The following is an 18811-nucleotide window of genomic DNA, read 5'->3' as shown; positions in this document are numbered from 1 at the left end:
TTAAGCTTAAATTCAATTTTCTTATCATTTGAGACTGAAATGTTAGTGAAGTTCAGTAACAGTTTATTGTATGCCACTAACAAAGTTAAAATCAAATTTTTTGTTGTTGTAAGGAATTGCGCAATAATTAATTGCATTTATTGCGTGCCATAGGTTTTAAATTAAATTTTATCAAAAAATTTAAACACAAACGCTATAAAGCGCGCAATTCCGTTGCGTTTATTTGCGCGCAACTATTACGGAATTGCGCGCAATTAAATTCACTTGCACGCAAGGGCTCGCAATTGCGCGCAAGTAAAATCCACTTGCGTTGGAAACCCTAGTTGCGATCTCAATATCAACAAAATTGTTTAGAACAAAATTATTTTCTTTAACTTTATGTAATTCATGAAGAATGGGTAATTTCCATTCTTGTTTATCATATTTTGTTTCACACAAAATTTAAATTTCTAGATTGTGCAATAGATTCAATATTTTTTGATAAAACAGTTCTTAAATCATGTTTACTTAGATCTACTAAAACTTAAAAGTCGAAAACATAGCTTATGACAATTTGATAAACTGGTCACAACTCACAAATTGTACAAAACGAGTGCATAAAACATTAGAAATGGGCTCAATGCAATATCTATGGGTTTCTCTTCAAATAAAATGCGAATAGCAATGTTCAATTTGAATTCAGGATTTTTTTTTTACATCAATACTCTGTATAAATCACAGAGATTTGAGCCATAGAAATCATACAATTTTAACACTGTGGATGTAATGGCATATAGAATTTCTTAATTAAGAGAATGTATTTTAGAAACAAATTTAGCAGGTTTACATCTAACATCTTTTGACATAGAACCATTAGACTGCAGCAGTGTGTTGCCAAGATGTTAAATTTCACATACAGGGTAAGGGTAAATTATTTAAAAGAATCGGGCAAATATTATCAGTATTCATGACAGGGTTAATGAAAACTATACATTTTGTTTTTGATTTGGAAACATCTACATTTGTGCTAAATTTTAACTGATAAAGACTAGCAAATTTTTCACAAACATTATTCATTAACTGTAGTCCAGATCGAGATACTAATATAATGTCATCCGCATACGCATACGCAATTTAGTTGACAACCAACTTTCAGATATATGTCTAAGTTGAACAATGAGATCATTTATATACCCAAAGAAACAATATAGGCGAGGAAACTGCAGCCTGGCGTACACCAGTTTTCACATAAAAAGGTTAAGAGATATTGTTCCCCCACCTCACATTACACATTTGATTTGAGTAAATATGTTTTAAGCATCTTAATATCAACGGTCATATTTTCTTTTTAAAAGTTTCGGAAATAGTTTAGCCCAAGAAACCATGTCAAATATTTTACTTAGGTCCATAGAAAAGGCAAATATAGGCCTGCCTAGTCTATTATACAGTGTTTATCTAGATGTGCTAGATTTTGCTTGAACCCCAAAATGTAGCTCATCTATTGCAAGTTTATCCCCTTCGAGAATAATGATAAGCCAATCAAACCACTTTAATGGCTACCCACAGCAATGGCTCTGTAGTTATCACTTGATGCCAAATAGATTATCAAGTACAATAGGTGGCAACAGAGAAATGAACCAATTATACACGTCACAAGTGTCAAATATAACAAGGAAAACGAAATTGTCTCACATTAGTTGACATGTTTTCCAAGATTAAATAAAAAAGTGTAAAAACAGAAACTAAAGAACACATAAAAAATTACACTTATTTTACTGTAAGAAAGCACTTTATTCTAAAATTATTACTATTATTGATAATTTTGTCGGACACAAAAACTGAATTGACACTTGTGACGTCAGAATACAACTGTACTGAGAGTGTACAAATTCTACGTTGCCATCTATTGTATTAGAATCTATTCGCTTGATGCAATATCTCCTAGATTCCTTAATGATAAGTATTTTAGTACAAAGAATGCAGGAATTTTACCAATACACACTTTTAATAGACAATCCAAATTAAGTTTTTCCTAACTTTAATTTAGTCAGAGCTTCAAACACAGTATTCTCGTAACTCTATCCAGGTCCCCCAATAGACTAGGATCTACCTGGAGAGCAATGGATTCCTGAACCTGAGCATACTCCTCTCCTAAATCATATTTCTGATAAAGTTCACTGTAAATATCGGCAAAATGATTTAAAATATCCTCTGCTCCAGTGTAACCATCAACACTGCTTGCTTCAGTGCTAGTTTTACCAAAAGCTTTAATGGGTACCGTTGTAAATCGGGCAATTAAAGTTAAGCTTACAATCCATTTTAGATTCATCCATTGTGAAATATAATTTTTTGTAACATCTTTTTTACTCTAAAGTAAAGGTTGTAAGAGTATTAATAAAAGTTCTGAGTTGCGCGACAAAAAAAGAACTTTTATAATTGTTAAATTAAGTTTTTAAAGTAAAAAGCAAAAATTTTGGGGAAATTTAGTTAAAAGTATTCCCCTACGTTTAGAATAATTCTTTGATAGATTATGCATGAGGACTAAAATATCAGATAACAATGGAAACCCTGTTTAAAAAAATTTTCAGATCATGGAGAAACTATCTTATACTCTACATCAGTCTCTGCAGTCTACACATCTTACAAATCTTAGAATTCAAACAACAGGTCTATATCTATATATATATATATATCTATATCTTAGGAAACAATATAACTTAAAGGGACTGTTATTGACCCTTAAATAAAAAGTGACATGCCTGATTCACAACGGTACCCTTGAAAGCCTGGTCTGGTCGAGTATGAATTAAATGTTAATGTTAAAAATTTCGTAAAATTATTATTTTCAATTGTGGTTTCCCTACAAAAGTGACTTGCGCAATTCTACTGCAGAAAAACACATAAAAATTACCTGAATTTAACAATTGAAATCCAAAAAACAAAAGTTTCAAGGGTACCGTTGTGAATCGGGCATCGTCATTAATATTTTGCGTTCAGGTAATCTTTAGTTACTCTCTAAGTTCCATGCCAACACAATGGTATTCTGTAAACTTTAGTCTGAGCAAAACCTACTTGATGGAATCACTTGATCAAATTAATTATTGGAGAAATTGTTTAAAAAATGTAATTTCATAATTTCACATTATGTGTAGTTATTCTCTCTGAACGATGACTAATAATACTATGATATCAGAGGTTGTAGTATAAAAAAGCCTCTTTATACAGTTTTCTTGAGAAATGATGAATTTGGTTCCACGAAACCACACCTACCTCCAAACCTTAGATCCAACACCCCGCAACACAGCTAGACAGAAAAATCTCAAAGATCTTGAGTTTTGGTATGCGATATATAACATTAATATGCGATATATAACATTAATATGCGATATATAACATTAATATGCGATATATAACATTAATATGCGATATATAACGTTAATAGATCTCTAATTATGGATCCTTGTCGCAAACTCTACTTTTCAAATACTTTTGGAAGCTGATGGTGTAAACCTATTATCTATTGATCTTTACGAGAGAGGGTTAAAGATTTTATTATTTTTATTTTTATTCTCAAACTGTCTAAGCTGACAAAGTAGCATAAAATTTAAAAAAACGTGAAACTTTTTTCCATTCCATTAAAAGCAAAATATATTCGGTCTAATTACAATTCTTGTACTTAAGTAGAAACTAAGATAAGAGAAGATGTATTCTTCTAGAGACAGTTTCTTTTTAATCAGCCAGGACTGAGAGATATCCAACAGGACGGATAATCAGTCAGGACTGAGAGATATCCAACAGGACGGATAATCAGCCTGAGCTGAAAACTTTAGAATGGTGGATATTGGGATTAATGCTTAATCCACTCTTTTTCTTAATCTCGAGATTAAATATTGCTTGTTCTCCTCTCATTTTTAATCTCCAGATTAATTATCCGATCGGGAGTAAGGATATCCCATTCAAAAGTTTTCAGCTCAGGACCACTGAGAGATATCCAACAGGACGGATAATCAGCCAGGACTGAGAGATATCCAACAGGACGGATAATCAGCCAGGACTGAGATATATCCAACAGGACGGATAATCAGCCAGGACTGAGAGATATCCAAAAGGACGGATAATCAGCCAGGACAGAGAGATATCCAACCGGACGGATAATCAGCCAGGACTGAGAGATATCCAAAAGGACGGATAATCAGCCAGGACTGAGAGATTTCCATCAGGACGGATAATCAGCCAGGACTGAGAGATATCCAACAGGACGGATGTTTGTAATCTGGATTGGTTTCGTAATAGATTTAAAAGAAGATAGATTGGCGGGACGGAGATACATGTCCTTTCAGATAAGTCTCCTCTTTTCATCCTTAGGGGGAATAATTACTGTGATCCCCCCTTTCCCTCCATCCGACTCTCCGGACAATTAGTAGTCCGTCATTCTAGTCTAGAGCTCAGTATGGAGCAGACCTGGAGTAACTCCGCTCAACCCGTCCTACAGGGTCAGTTTTTAGTTACAAATCTTGAAAAATGAATAATTTCTCTTTATGAAAAATATGTTTTCCAAATTTTGGAAACGAATTGGTTACTCGCTTAAATTCTTTTCTTTCTAATAATTATTCTTTACAACCTAATGTCGTGCATTAAAAGGTTTCCTCAGATTGCAAACATATAGGAGTTGGAAAATTAAATTTTGTGAAAGAAACCATTTTTGAATAAAAAAACTATTTTAAAGTTTTAATATTGACATCTAAGCAAATGTCAAATTTGTGATCGTGATTCGTGAAGCGAAAATCAAATATTGTGAATTATTTATAACGATTAAGAAAATTCAACTTACTAACGACAGAAGATACTGTGAATTATTTTTAATTCTTTGTTCGAGATATTGCACATTCTGATCTAATCTACAATACCAGGCCGTCAGGGCGCTTCGTCCCCATCTTAAACTACGGCTTCTGTTAGATTAAAAATTTAAGTTTGAAATATTTAAGGTTTACTCCATCCACGAGGATTTAACGGTTCTGTTAATATTCCAGAAAGCTGTGACTTTTGATCACAATTTGACCCATTAAACATAATTTGTTAGCCTTTTCTATTAAATACTTTTTTGTTGGCATCATTTTGAATGAAAATGTATAACATGAACAAATCCGTAAAGTAAATAATTATTGAATTAAAGACCATAACTCGTTTGATTTCAAATAGAAGAAACCGAATGCTGCTCACTCTGGTTAGTTCGGTGTGCATCAGGTTGCAAATATATAGGGATTAGAATATTTGAGTTTGTGGCAAAGACTCAATTCTTTTGGGGCCCGATCTGTTTAGACGTTTTGACTTTTATTGGATACAAACCGACAGACAAGCAAAGTATCGCTTTGTATACATTGTAAAAATTTAATGACGATAGAATTTTGGTTAGAGCTAATTTTTTAAAATTTTGATCATCAATAAACAAAATTTGGGCCCAATCACTTTAACCGTTGGCGTTTTGGCATTAATTGGATAGCTGAAGGGCCAGGCGTTGCTCGTGGAAAAAATATTTGAAAACAAAATTTCAGCCCAATTGGTCCAGCCATTTGGCCGGCTATAGACAACATATAAATATACACGAATGTCTTGTTTTATTATATAGAAGATAAACAAACACACAAACAAAGAGACAAGCAAAGATACAGACACGGTTAGCCGTAGTACATTTGGATTTCCGAGCAAGGTCAACCTTTCCGGTCCCAGTTTTTACTGTACCTAGCTCTATGGACGGAACTAGCCGTTGCAACAAGTTTGACGCAGTCAGACTTGGATTTACTTTTACTGAAGGGGCAGAAGGGCTTGCAGAAGATAAAACTCCGCATTTTTAAGATTAACTGAAAAGTATGGTCTACGTAAAAAAATACATTTATTTTATTTGATCTTGAATAGTATTAAGGTTAGTTTATTGATTACATTGAGCTAAAAACTTTATAGTTGGTGGAAGGTTGAACCAAACCAGATTAGAAATAAACGACGTTAAGATCACTTTTCCAGTAAATATATTTCGACACTTCTATGATGTCCTCATCAGTACTATAGGTTGGGGAGACATTGGTCAACTTTAAACTTTAAAAGAATGTTTATATTGTGATGACTAAAAACCTTGAATCAGGAGGAGGAGGTGGGGGTGACACGTCCATCCTTCCTTACCATCCACCCTCTAACCGTCTCCTGCAAGGGAACCTTCTCCTTGGGCAGGGGGCGGGGTACCTTCTCCCCCAGCAGCAGGGGGTGGGACACCTTCTATATCAACAGCAAGGATTGAGCCACCTACTTTCTCATCAACAAGGAGCAATCTTGAACCAGGAACAATAATTATATTCAATATTATTTAATCATCTTAATACATCTTTTTGGCCTATCAAAAAAGTTGAATTTTAATGCAATACACAACAAACCAAAACAAGAGGGGAAGGTTAACAAATTATGCCAAATCATTTGGTAGGATTTTTTGACCTCGTGGCTTCTCTAGTTTAGATTTGACGCAGAAGTATGGATAAGCAAATTTATCCGAGGCCGAATTTAAAGAATTTGAGCGGCGGCTTAAATTTAAACTGCGGCTCAAACATGGTTGGTTCCACTTAAAATTGTATTAAGTTCTTCAAGATTTAAGCCGACGCTCAATTGGAACCGGTTTTTGGGTGATTTGAGACGCGGCTTAAATTCATTAAATTCGGACACTGGTTACGTATAAAAAATATAAAAAACCTCAAAATATAAAAAATCTCGTGAGTAAAAAGTTATGATTGAAAACTTATAAAATTTTAATCTTTTGTGAAATTTACTTTAGTTTGAAGTAAATGCCATTCTTTACATCCGATAAAGTCTTTTAGTTTTAAATCTTCAATTAGTGGATATTAGCACCTAATGAAAACTAAAGGTTTTTAATAGGTAAACTGATCATAGAGCTTAAATCCGTATTTTGTTCGTTCCACGGATTAAGTTAATTCCTTTTTGATATATCTGTTCGACCCACGGATTAAGTTAATTTCTCTTCGATATATCTGTTCGACCTACAGATTAAGTTAATTCCATTTTGATATTTTTGTTCGACCTACGGATTAAGTTAATTCCTCTTCGATATTTCTGTTCGACCTACAGATTAAGTTAATTCCTCTTCGATATTTCTGTTCGACCTACAGATTAAGTTAATTCCTCTTCGATTTTTCTGTTCGACCCACGGATTAAGTTAATTCCTTTTCGATATATCTGTTTGACCTACAGATTAAGTTAATTCCTTTTCGATATTTCTGTTCGACCTACAGATTAAGTTAATTCCTTTTCGATATCTCTGTTCGACCTACCGATTAAGTTAATTCCTTTCCGATATCTCTGTTCGACCTACGGATTAAGTTAATTCCTTTTCGATATCTCTGTTCGACCTACGGATTAAGTTAATTCCTTTTCGACATCTTTGTTCGACCTATGGATTAAGTTAATTCCTTTTCGATATTTCTGTTCGACCTTACCGATTAAGTTAAATCCTTTTCGATATTTCTGTTCGACCTTACCGATTAAGTTAATTCCTTTCCGATATTTCTGTTCGACCTTACCGATTAAGTTAATTCCTTTCCGATATTTCTGTTCGACCCACGGATTAAGTTAATTCCTTTTCGACCAATCAGAGGCTAAACAACTGTTCTCGGCCCACAAGAGCATGCACAAGTACAAGTCAACTTTTCTTAACGGATTACACTCTTAATAATTCCACTTTTAAGTAAAATTGACAATTGACATCAATTTTAGGCGTTGAAGATTACCGCTATTTTATTCAAACACCTTGACCTTTGCATGCAGTCTCAACATCGAACTCGAGTCGAACTCTAAAACAAATGACTTAAAATGTGACAATTGAAAAGTTTTTAACACAGTTATAAGGAATTGTAAGCCTAATTTCAGGTGACCCTCCATGGAAAGATGGAAATACCTGATTTACAACGGTACCATTGAAACCTTAATCAGATCAAATAATGTGGTAGACAACGTCGTTTCTCTGACTCGAAAAGTGTTTATTTCTGTGGGTTTCTCCATTGCTTCTCATAAACAAGAAATGCGCAAATGAAAATAAACAGTTTACAGAAACTAAAACATGGATATCTCATTCATATTTGATGAGACAAAGCGTTCAAGGGTACCATTGTAATTCGGGAATTACTAATTGATAAAAGAAAAAGAAAGACTCAAAAGTAAAGAATGAGGGGGGGGGGTGATTCATTTTTTGAATAACTATCACCCCCCCCCCTCCCCCCCAAGTTCTGCCTTTTGCTAATGAACATTCATAGTTTTCTCTGAAAAGCATGTTTGATAGAGAACCCATCAACTGTGAACCCATCGTGAGTTACGTATTTAAATCTATAGAAAATATTAATACAAAAACATCATTCTCTTTTATACCAATGATTCACTGTGATTTAAAGGTTGCAAGCTCACATGCAAAACTCGATGAGAATTGTGCCAACTACTTCTTTTAATTTTAGCTTAAGCAACTGCTTTTTAGTTTTTGTAGAGTTTTTATAATTTCAAAATGTTTAAGGCTATAAAAAAACCAAAGCGCAAGGTTTTGCGACACTTCAAAGTCGACCCTGTTTTAGAAATTGATGCAACAATCATAGCAGGCTGGATCTATGTGGATTGGTGACTATTATGATATTTTTCAATGTTGATAGATTGATAGATAAATTACTGAATTATTTCAAAAAATGTTTTGAAAAATTAACCAAATTAAATATTTACACACCATATGATGTCTCATGTTTCAGACGCTTATAAAAAGCTCGACTGACGACTAACGTCGAAATTTTGCGCGTTTTCTGTCAGATTCACACAACGGTACCCTTAAGTACTTCACTTTACCATATTAACAAACGTGGTGAATATCTCTTGAAAGTTTTGAAATTCTGTTAATTTCTCATTTTCTTTATTGCATGAATCCACTAGTCACTGTTTTATAAATACATATTTCAAGTACAGCTCTTACTTAGAAGACATCATGTATAATCTTTATAGTGCAAACAATATATGATTGAAGTGTATTTTTATAAATTAATAATAAATTTTTAAAAAACACCCTATATTTCAAAGAATAAAAATGATTTTGAGAATTAAATATTACAATATGACATGAATGTTTATTGTAAAGAGATATTTTTATTAACAACTTACATGGAAACCCAGTATTGTTTGGAAACAAAGCTTCTGCTATAAATGCCAACCCACTCAACCTACAGTTTTAATCATACTAAGAACATTCCCATGGTTCTACCGAGTTCCTTAAACAAATTTTGAGACAAATCAGCTAAGGGTTCATGAGTTATGATCGTACATACAAACAAACAAGCAAGCAAAGATTACTTCTCATATATATATTTTATTCCAACTGATGATTGGGTTAGACCCATAAAACATTTTGTCTTGGAAAACATATATTTAAACATCTAAAAAGTTGAAAATACCATATATTTATTCATTGAAGATTTACATTTAAAAACACCCTGTATTTATATATTTGTCTGAACTCCTGTTTAGTGTATATGTATAATATTGTATATAATATTATGACACCCTAGCTGTATATGTATAATATTGTATATATTATTATGAACTCCTGTATATGTATATGTATAATATTGTATATATTATTATGAACTCCTGTATAGTGTATATGTATAATATTGTATATATTATTATGAACTCCTGTATATGTATATGTATACTATTGTATATAATATTATGACACCCTGTATATGTATAATATTGTATATAATATTATGAACTCCTAATGAGTGAGGAAAGTTGCGTGTACGCATGATTTCTTCTCAATAATTGTAGGAATGAACATTTCATCTCCTCTCATTAGAGAGCATTTTATTTTTTTCTTATTCCGTACCCCCACCCCCTTTCCCTCCCCAGATTTTCTTTTCTTATTCCCCCCCCGGTTTTGTCCTACAGACTATATTTTTCTAAATATGATTTATTTTCTCTGAGTTTGTTGAGAAAGAGTTCACGGTAGAATGCAGAGGACACTTTTAGACAAGTATATTTATAAAGATTATTTTCTTTTGTTTTTCAATTTTACTAATCTACAAAAAAGAAATAAGTCTAAAAAGGACAGTAGATCCTCCCGCCATTCATAGACTGGCATATTCTAATCACAGCAGTATTCACAAAACCTGATCTATAATGATCTGATATCAATATTTTTCTATTTAGAAAATTTATCATTTTCATTTGTGGTGTCTCCATATGATTGACCAGTGGATTTATGCTACAACTCGTCTTTAGATACGACGGAAAAAAAGAATAAATTTGTCAGAATTAATCACTTTTCAAACTGGAAAAATGACGATATCCTCAACGTTTTAGATCAGATAATGGTTTAAAGGGTAACGTTGTTAATCGGGAATAGTCCATTTGTTTGATACAATCTTTGACAATGTGTAAATAACAAAGTTTGTAAAGATTGCAAACCTTTTGGGCTATTTAAAGTGTGATTTACAGTTTTGGAATTTTACAGAAATATAAAAAACAGATAAAAACAGATGCATTCGTTTTCTTTTATATAATTTAGTTTTTGAACTTAATAAGCCTTGAAAACGTTAAAAATAAAACTTATCTTTTATAATTATTTGAACCTAGAACCTGGATCCAGGATTAGAATCACATTCCCTCTCACTTCTCCAACCCTACCTCACTGGTGTAGAGAACTACCCGGAGAACAAACTGAACCTTGTCTACCAGGTTCAACAATACTCCCAGTCTCTACCCCCTCCTGGATACACGTATACAACCAACCCTGTTTACAGTTCCCCCCCAACCTCGGATGGTGTTTACAATCTACCCCAGCAGCCTCTGTATCGGCAGTATCAGCCTCTAAACCTCGTCCAGCTGCTGAACCAAGGATCTATACTTCAAGAGGTTTGTTGGAAAAGTTAAAGGGATGGTGAGCGTAGTTTAGGAGTTGATCGCGACCAATATTTAGTTTTATCTAATGTCCCTGTCTCGAGAAATTGACATAAAAATGTGTCAAAGTTATACCAAAACCCTTTAATTATGCCTTAACAGTCCCTTTAAAGGAACTGTAAGCGTAATTTCAAGTGACCCTCCGTGCAAAGATGACAATGCCCGATTCAGAAGTAGAATTAGATTAAAATTATCAATGTTTTTAACTTTGAAAACTGATTGAGACTTATCTACAAAAGATACTTACGCATTTCTACGTCAAAAAAACATATTTGAATTATCTGAATTAAATCCTTTTAAACCTAGAAAAAACGAAGTTATCTTCCACATTTTTGATCACAGATAAAGGTTTCAAGGGTACCGTTGTAAATCGGACATTGCCAGCTTTGCCTGGGGATTTACTTGACATGTTGCTTACAGTCCCTAATTATTTTGTTAAATAGTCCAATCAGCATAAAATAAACAAATTGTACAGAATAAACAACCCAATTCACTTAATCAGTTTCAAAGTTTTATGGGTCCCGCTGTATTTCTACCGGGTTTTAAAGGATCTAAATCACTTCTCTTTAATAATTTTCTTTATAAGATGAGAATAATTTAAATTATGTAAAATTGTCATTATCAATCTTTTTATGGTATAGGTAGAAAAGTATTTTTGGTGAACCATTTTTTTTTGTTCAGACCCTTCAAAAATGTTTTTGTTATTTTAGAAAAATTTCCCTTTTCAAAACCAAAACAAAATAAAGAAATACATTCTTTGCCGATCAAGTATTTTAATTCTTAAATCTATGCAACCTGATGGTGCTAATTTTGAATATTTCAAAATTAGATTATTTGATTCCTAGTTTGAAATAACTATATAAAGTCTACGACATCGAGTTGCAAAGATATATGGTAATAGAAGATCGAACAGAATTTGTGGCAAAAATTTATACAATTTCAAAATATCTTTTTCAAAATTTCAAAATTGACTTTTATTATTTTTTAGCAATATTTAAGCGGTATTATCCCACTAAATAAAGAGTAAATATGAACTAGAACACGCAACTAATGGTACAAAAATGACCTTTATTATCTTTTAGATATATTTAAGCGGTATTGTCCCTCTGAATAAACGTAAATATGAACTAGAGAACGCAGCTAATGATATAAAATTGACTTTTATTATTTTTTAGCAATATTTAAGTGGTATTATCCCTCTGAATAAACGTAAATATGAACAAGAAGACGCAACTAACGATACAAAAAAGGTAAGAATCTTAAAGAAACCATCAACGGTAAGAAGCTTAAAGGGACTGTCGACTGGATTTTAATTGACCCTTCCATGTCAATTCACAACAGTACCCTTTAAGCATGTTTTTGAGCATAATTGACAATTTTGCTTTCTTAAATTATATTTTCCACCGGAATTTGTCCATTTAACTGCAGCTTGCGGATATATGCAACAGAAACAAGGAAGTAATTTAAAAATTATTCTCTTTTTAAGATGGAAAACCGATGATAACTCATTGCTATACACTTACATGTGTATGTTGAGGGTACGATTGTGAATCTGGCATGTAATTCTTTTATCGGAGAGTACGATTGTGAATCTGGCATGTAATTCTTTTATCGGAGGGTACGATTGTGAATCTGGCATGTAATTCTTTTATCGGAGGGCTACTTTAAATTCCTTGAGAGTTCCTTTAAAGGGAGTGACTTGCATTGTATGGTGGTTAAACTGAGTATGCAGTGTTGTGGACAATTTTTTAGTATTCATTTGACACATATAAAACGTTTTCATCATTATATTAAATTTCGTATTTTCTATAAATTTGTTTGCATATTTCTACAAATTCTTCAAATGTCGTCTTTTCAATAAAAATTCCAGAAAATCTGTAGAAAATCTTTGTGAATAATGAGAGATTACAGAAACTAATAATTGCATAAGATTACTTATTTTCGATGATAAGAGTTAATTTTTGTTTTCTCAACAACTGTTCCTAAACAACTTATTAGTTTACTGTAGAATTTTGTTTACATTTTTTGTCGTCGTTATTTAATAATTTTTAAAAAACGATTCTGAAAACGAACGCACCCAACTTCATGATTTTGAACGTCGACTTTGCACTGAAACTCAGTAAATATACGTCGTATAAACGATCTATATGTCTCAAATGAATCCTAAAAAAATTTGTCCACAATACTACATATACAGTTCAATCACCATACATTGCCGGTCACTCCCTTTAATGTTTTATAAATACTGTGTTTCTCCGCCCCTACTTGGCCCCCTATAGCCTACAGATTAGAAAATAAATCTAATTTTTTCCAATTTCTTGTTTTTATCTCAGAAGACACTAATTTATTTCTTCTTTACTTCATGTATGGATACAGGGATACCGGGTTATTAGGATACATTATACAGGGATACAGGATACAGGGATACAGGTATATTAGGATACATTATTCAGGGATACAGGTATACAGGGTTATTAGGATACATTATACAGGGATACAGGGATACAGGGTTACAGGGATACAGGTTTATTAGGATACATGATAGATGTTTATTAGGATACAGGATTACAGGATTATTAGGATTCAGGGATACAGGAATATAGAATACAGGGATACAAAATTAGAGGATACAGGGATACCGGGATACAGAAATAGAAGATACAGGGATACAGGGATACATGGATACAGAGATACAGGGATACAGGGATACAAGGATACAGGGATACAGGGATACAGGGATACAGCGATACAAGGGATAAAGGGATACAGGGATATAAGAATAGAGGATACAGGGATACAGGGATAAAGGAATAGAGGATACAGGGATACAAGGATACAGGGATACAGGATACAGGAACAGAGGATACAGGGATACAGGATACAGGGATACAGGATACAGAGATACAGAATACAGGGATACAGGATACAGGATACAGAGAACAGGGATACAGGGATACAGGGATACAGGAATGCAGGTATACAGGAATACAGGTATACAGGGATACAGGGATACAGGGATACAGGGATACAGGAATACAGGGATACAGGGATACAGGGATACACGGATACAGGGATACAGGAATACAGGGATACTGGGATATAGGGATACAGGGATATAGAACACAGGGACACAGGATACAGGGCTACAGGGATACAGGGATGAAGGTATATTAGGATACATGAATATAGGGATAGAGGAATAAAGGGCTACAAGGATACAGGAAATACAGGGCTACAAGGATACAGGAAATACAGAGCTATAAGGATACAGGAAATACAGGGCTACAAGGATACATGAAATACAGGGCTACAAGGATACAGGAATACAGAGCTACAAGGATACAGGAAATACAGAACTACAAGGATACAGGAAATACAGGAACACAAAGATAAGGAAATACAGAGCTACAAGGATACAGGAAATACAGAGCTATACAAGGATACATGAAATGCAGGGACACAAAGATTAGGAAATACAGAGCTACAAGGATACAGGAACTACAGAGATACAAAGATACAGGAAAATCAGAGCTACAAGGATACAGGAAATACAGGGACACAAAGATAGGGAAATACAGAGCTACAAGCATAAAGGAAATACAGAGCTACAAGGATAAAGGAACTACAGAGATACAAAGATACAGGAAATGCAGAGCTACAAGGATGCTGGGATACAAGATGCAGGGATACAAGATGCTGGGATACAAGATGCAGGGATACAGGAACTACAGAGATACAAAGATACATGAAAAGAAAGGAATAAATAAGTAAACCCAGTGATACAGGCATGAAAGGATACAAGATACACAAACAGATGTATCCAAGAATAGGGGATAAACGTAACAAGATACAGAAATACATAAAAAAGGGGATACATTAATAAAAACATCAGAAGATACAGGACTTACATAAGGTTTCGACAAGGTTTGATTTCTCCAGGTTAAGTTTGAGACCCGGATACTGAAAGCAAAACGTCCTGGATTCACGGACGAAAGGTTCAATGAAACAACTTACTACTTCCAGAATGGTAAATTATACTTCAATATGTTACACAATACTCTTCTACAAATAGAATTGGGAAATGAGGAAATGATTACTTCCATCAAACTCTAATTTTCTAACCCAAATATGTCTTTCCACCCTGATGTTGTAGACCTTACATATTTCAAACTGCCTGATCAAATAGTAAAAGTTTCAAAGGTTTTCACCATTAAGTTTCAAAGGTTTTCACCATTAAGTTTCAAAGGTTTTCACCATTAAGTTTCAACTCAATTAAAATTAATTTAGTTGGTTTTAGTTTTTTTTTGTACTTTAACCCATCTCTGAATTTCTAAAAAAGCTAAACTTAGAGGAATATTTCCAAAGAGATCATAATCCCTCATTTCTGAGTTTCTTTAATTAAGCTTTAAAGCTTGGATAAATGATTAAAAACTACACTACAGGCCTCAAAAATCATGGCTTGCCATGATTCTCAAAGCTCAAAAGTTGTCCAAATGTCTGAGTAGCGTACAATCCAAGCCTCAACATTCCAAATTAAAATTTTAAAAGTTACGATTTCCAAAGTTACAATTTCCAAAGTTAACATTTCCAAAGTTACAATTTCCAAAGTTACAATTTCCAAAGTTACAATTTCCAAAGTTAACATTTCCAAAGTTAACATTTCCAAAGTTAACATTTCCAAAGTTACAATTTCCAAAGTTACAATTTCACAAATTACACCAGTTCCCGGACTATTCTATTCCCACCTAGTCTAACCTATCACATAAATTTTTGTCCTAAATAATTAACATTTGGACAATTTGTATCAGAGAAGTAACCATTTGTTGCCCTTGGAATAATGCCTTTGGAGTTCCCTTGGAATAATGCCTTTGAAGTTCCCTTGGAATAATGCCTTTGGAGTTCCCTTGGAATAATGCCTTTGGAGTTCCCTTGGAATAATGCCTTTGGAGTTCCCTTGGAATAATGCCTTTGGAGTGCCCTTGGAATAAAGCCTTTGGAGTGCCCTTGGAATATAAAATGCCTTTGGAGTGCCCGAATATCGTGAAATTTACCAAACTGACAACATTTGTTTTAGCTTAAACATTAAACATTTTTTGTTAATTATTTTAAAAATTGATAAATAAAGGTTTCGTTTGATGTGTTCTGCAACATCTTTATAAATTATACTATTTCTAATTAAATAAAAAAAATAATTGTTTCGCCTAAATTGGAGCCATTAAAAATGGTGATTTTACAAAATAAATATTGTTCTATGTGTAGCTACCACTGGAGCACTGTATCAAAAATTATCAAGTTTTAAAGATATCCAAGGAAAACTATGATTTTCATGGAGCACCTACAAAATGTTTCCTTACTGAACGTTTCCTTACTGAAAGTTTCCTTACTGGACGTTTCCTTACTGGACGTCTCCTTACTGGACGTTTCCTTACTGGACATTTCCTTACTGCACGTTTCCTAACTGAACGTTTCCTTACTGAACATTTCCTTACTGAACATTTCCTTACTGAACGTTTCCTTACTGAACGTTTCCTTACCGGACGATTCTTTACTGAACGTTTCCTTTCTAAACGTTTGCTTACTCAACGTTTCCTTAATGAACGTTTTCTTGGTGAACGTTTCCTTACCGGACGTTTCCTTGCTGGATGTTTCCTTACTGAACGTTTCCTTACTGAAAGTTTCCTCACTGAACGTTTCCTTACTGAACGTTTTCTTACTAAACGTTTTCTTGCTGGACGTTTCATTACTAAACGTTTCTTTACTGAACGTGTTCTTAGTGAACGTTTTCTTACTGAACGTTTTCTCAGAGAACATTTCCTACACAAAACGTTTCCTGTCACAAAACGTTTCCTGTCACAAAACGCTTCCTGCTATTAAACGTTTACTTCCACAAAACGTTTCTTGCTACAAAACGTTTCGTGCCACCAAACATTTCCTGCTACCAAGCGTTTCCTACCACAAAACGTTCCCTTACAATGGAAGCCACTTCAGCATCCCGAGAGCTATTCCAAAACCCCGTGAGAATTATGCCACCCCTCCCTCAACAAAGACGAGAATTATTCTATAATTTTTTTTGTTGTATCCTAATGTAAATTACTTTTCAGGTTTAAGGAAAGTATATCCGTACTATTTCACATTCACAACATTTACAAAGGTATTTGAAAACTTTTCACATTTTTTTGGTTTAAATGCACATAAAAAGCCTAAAATTACAAAATTTGTCAGCGTTTTTGAATTATAAAAAATATATTTTTAAATATATAAAGATTGGGCTAATTTTTTTTGGGAGGTGGGGGTGGGGAACATAATAATAAGTTGCAGTTAAAAATATTTTCTGGAAGTTTTGATAATTATAGTTTTTCAATCTTTTCTTTTATATTTTTAATTAAAATCTTTAACTTAATTGTGATGAGAAGATAATATGAAATCAACTTTAAAAAAAAAACAATTAATAAAAAACTCAAATGAGTCCATTTTACTTTCAATGAAATTGCGTTTCGTTATCTTCCGAGCTGCAGACATAATTCACCGTGTAATAAAAATTTAAACGCGTTGTCTAATCAAGTATGAATTAGATATCAATGTTAGTTATTGTTTAAACTGATTAATTTCAATTGCGGTTTCTCTTCAAAAGTAACTCGCACATTTCTACTGCAGTACTGCAGGATATTATGCATTGATTAGATAAAGGTTGCAAGGGTACGGTTGTGAATCGGACATTGCCATATTTACATGGAGGGTCATTTGTAATTACGCTTACAGTCCTTGTAAAAGTAAAAAAAAAACTTTTTAGGGAAGATGGGTGGGAGAATGCTTACTAGAAGTATTTACAAGAGAATTCAAAGCACACCCTAAACATCAATATGTGAGTAACATTTTTTTTATGATTAAGAATACCCATGTTTATAAATAGTTCATTGAAGTAGGATACAGGGTTACCCAAAAGGGATGTGACATAAAAGACGACTTTTAACTCTTTAAACTTATTTATCTGAAGGTTGAACTTGGCTTTCATACATTTTATGAAGATAATAAATGATTTGGCAAAGAAAGAAATATGTTTACAGTTTACAGGGAACAAAAAATATTAGAATAAATACTAAACAAATTCTCTACAGTCGTTTCCGAAGTCTCAACCTTTGTGTGTAGCCCTGTATCATACTAAATTTTTGGCAAAAATCCCTGTCCGCCATTTCCCGCCCCAAGCGGTGTCAATTGGAGAGAAATCCACGATAAAAAAAATCATAATATTTTAGGAACGAAGTATAAATGGTGGAACACTATAACTGTAAACTATGTATTCTAGGAACGAAGTATAAATGGTGGAACACTATCTATAAACTATGTATTCTAGAAACGAAGTATAAATGGAGGAACACTATACCTGTAAACTATGTATTCTAGGAACGAAGTATAAATGGTGGAACACTAACTGTAAACTATGTATACTAGAAACGAAGTATAAATGGTGGAACACTAACTGTAAGCTATGTATTCTAGGAACGAAGTATAAATGGTGGAACACTAACTGTAAACTATGTATTCTAGGAACGAAGTATAAATGGTGGAATACTAACTGTAAACTATGAGAAAGTGGATATCAACTATAAACTGAAACATAATGATCTTCTAGCAAATATTGTTCACAGGTTAAATATTGAAAGGAAATTGAAAGGATATTGAAAGGATATTGAAAGGATATTGAAAGGATATTGAAAGGATATTGAAAGTATATTGAAAGGATATTGAAAGGATATTAAAAGGATATTGACAGGATATTGAAAGGATATTGAAAGGATATTGAAAGGATATTGAAAGGATATTGAAAGGATATTGAAAGGATATTGAAAGG

General features: G+C 33.3%; 1 protein-coding gene across 1 annotated transcript in view; it reads left to right on the top strand.

Moving 5' to 3' along the window:
• Positions 1 to 4299: 4299 nt before the first annotated feature.
• LOC111694863 (RNA pseudouridylate synthase domain-containing protein 2) overlaps positions 4300 to 18811 on the top strand; it is a 32913-nt gene continuing 18401 nt past the window's right edge. The window contains exons 1-8 of the mRNA XM_023463906.1: positions 4300 to 4472; positions 6116 to 6309; positions 10639 to 10917; positions 12138 to 12212; positions 14902 to 14989; positions 17064 to 17113; positions 17753 to 17824; positions 18508 to 18608. Of these exons, the coding sequence (XP_023319674.1) occupies positions 4430 to 4472; positions 6116 to 6309; positions 10639 to 10917; positions 12138 to 12212; positions 14902 to 14989; positions 17064 to 17113; positions 17753 to 17824; positions 18508 to 18608 (902 nt within the window). The 5' untranslated portion in view covers positions 4300 to 4429. The remainder of the gene's footprint in view (positions 4473 to 6115; positions 6310 to 10638; positions 10918 to 12137; positions 12213 to 14901; positions 14990 to 17063; positions 17114 to 17752; positions 17825 to 18507; positions 18609 to 18811) is intronic.

The sequence above is a fragment of the Eurytemora carolleeae genome, unplaced genomic scaffold (assembly GCF_000591075.1).
Source record: "Eurytemora carolleeae unplaced genomic scaffold, Eaff_2.0 scaffold67, whole genome shotgun sequence".
Taxonomy (NCBI): domain Eukaryota; kingdom Metazoa; phylum Arthropoda; class Copepoda; order Calanoida; family Temoridae; genus Eurytemora; species Eurytemora carolleeae.
Note: the sequence above shows the minus strand (reverse complement) of the source record. Positions and strands in the feature narration are given on the sequence as shown.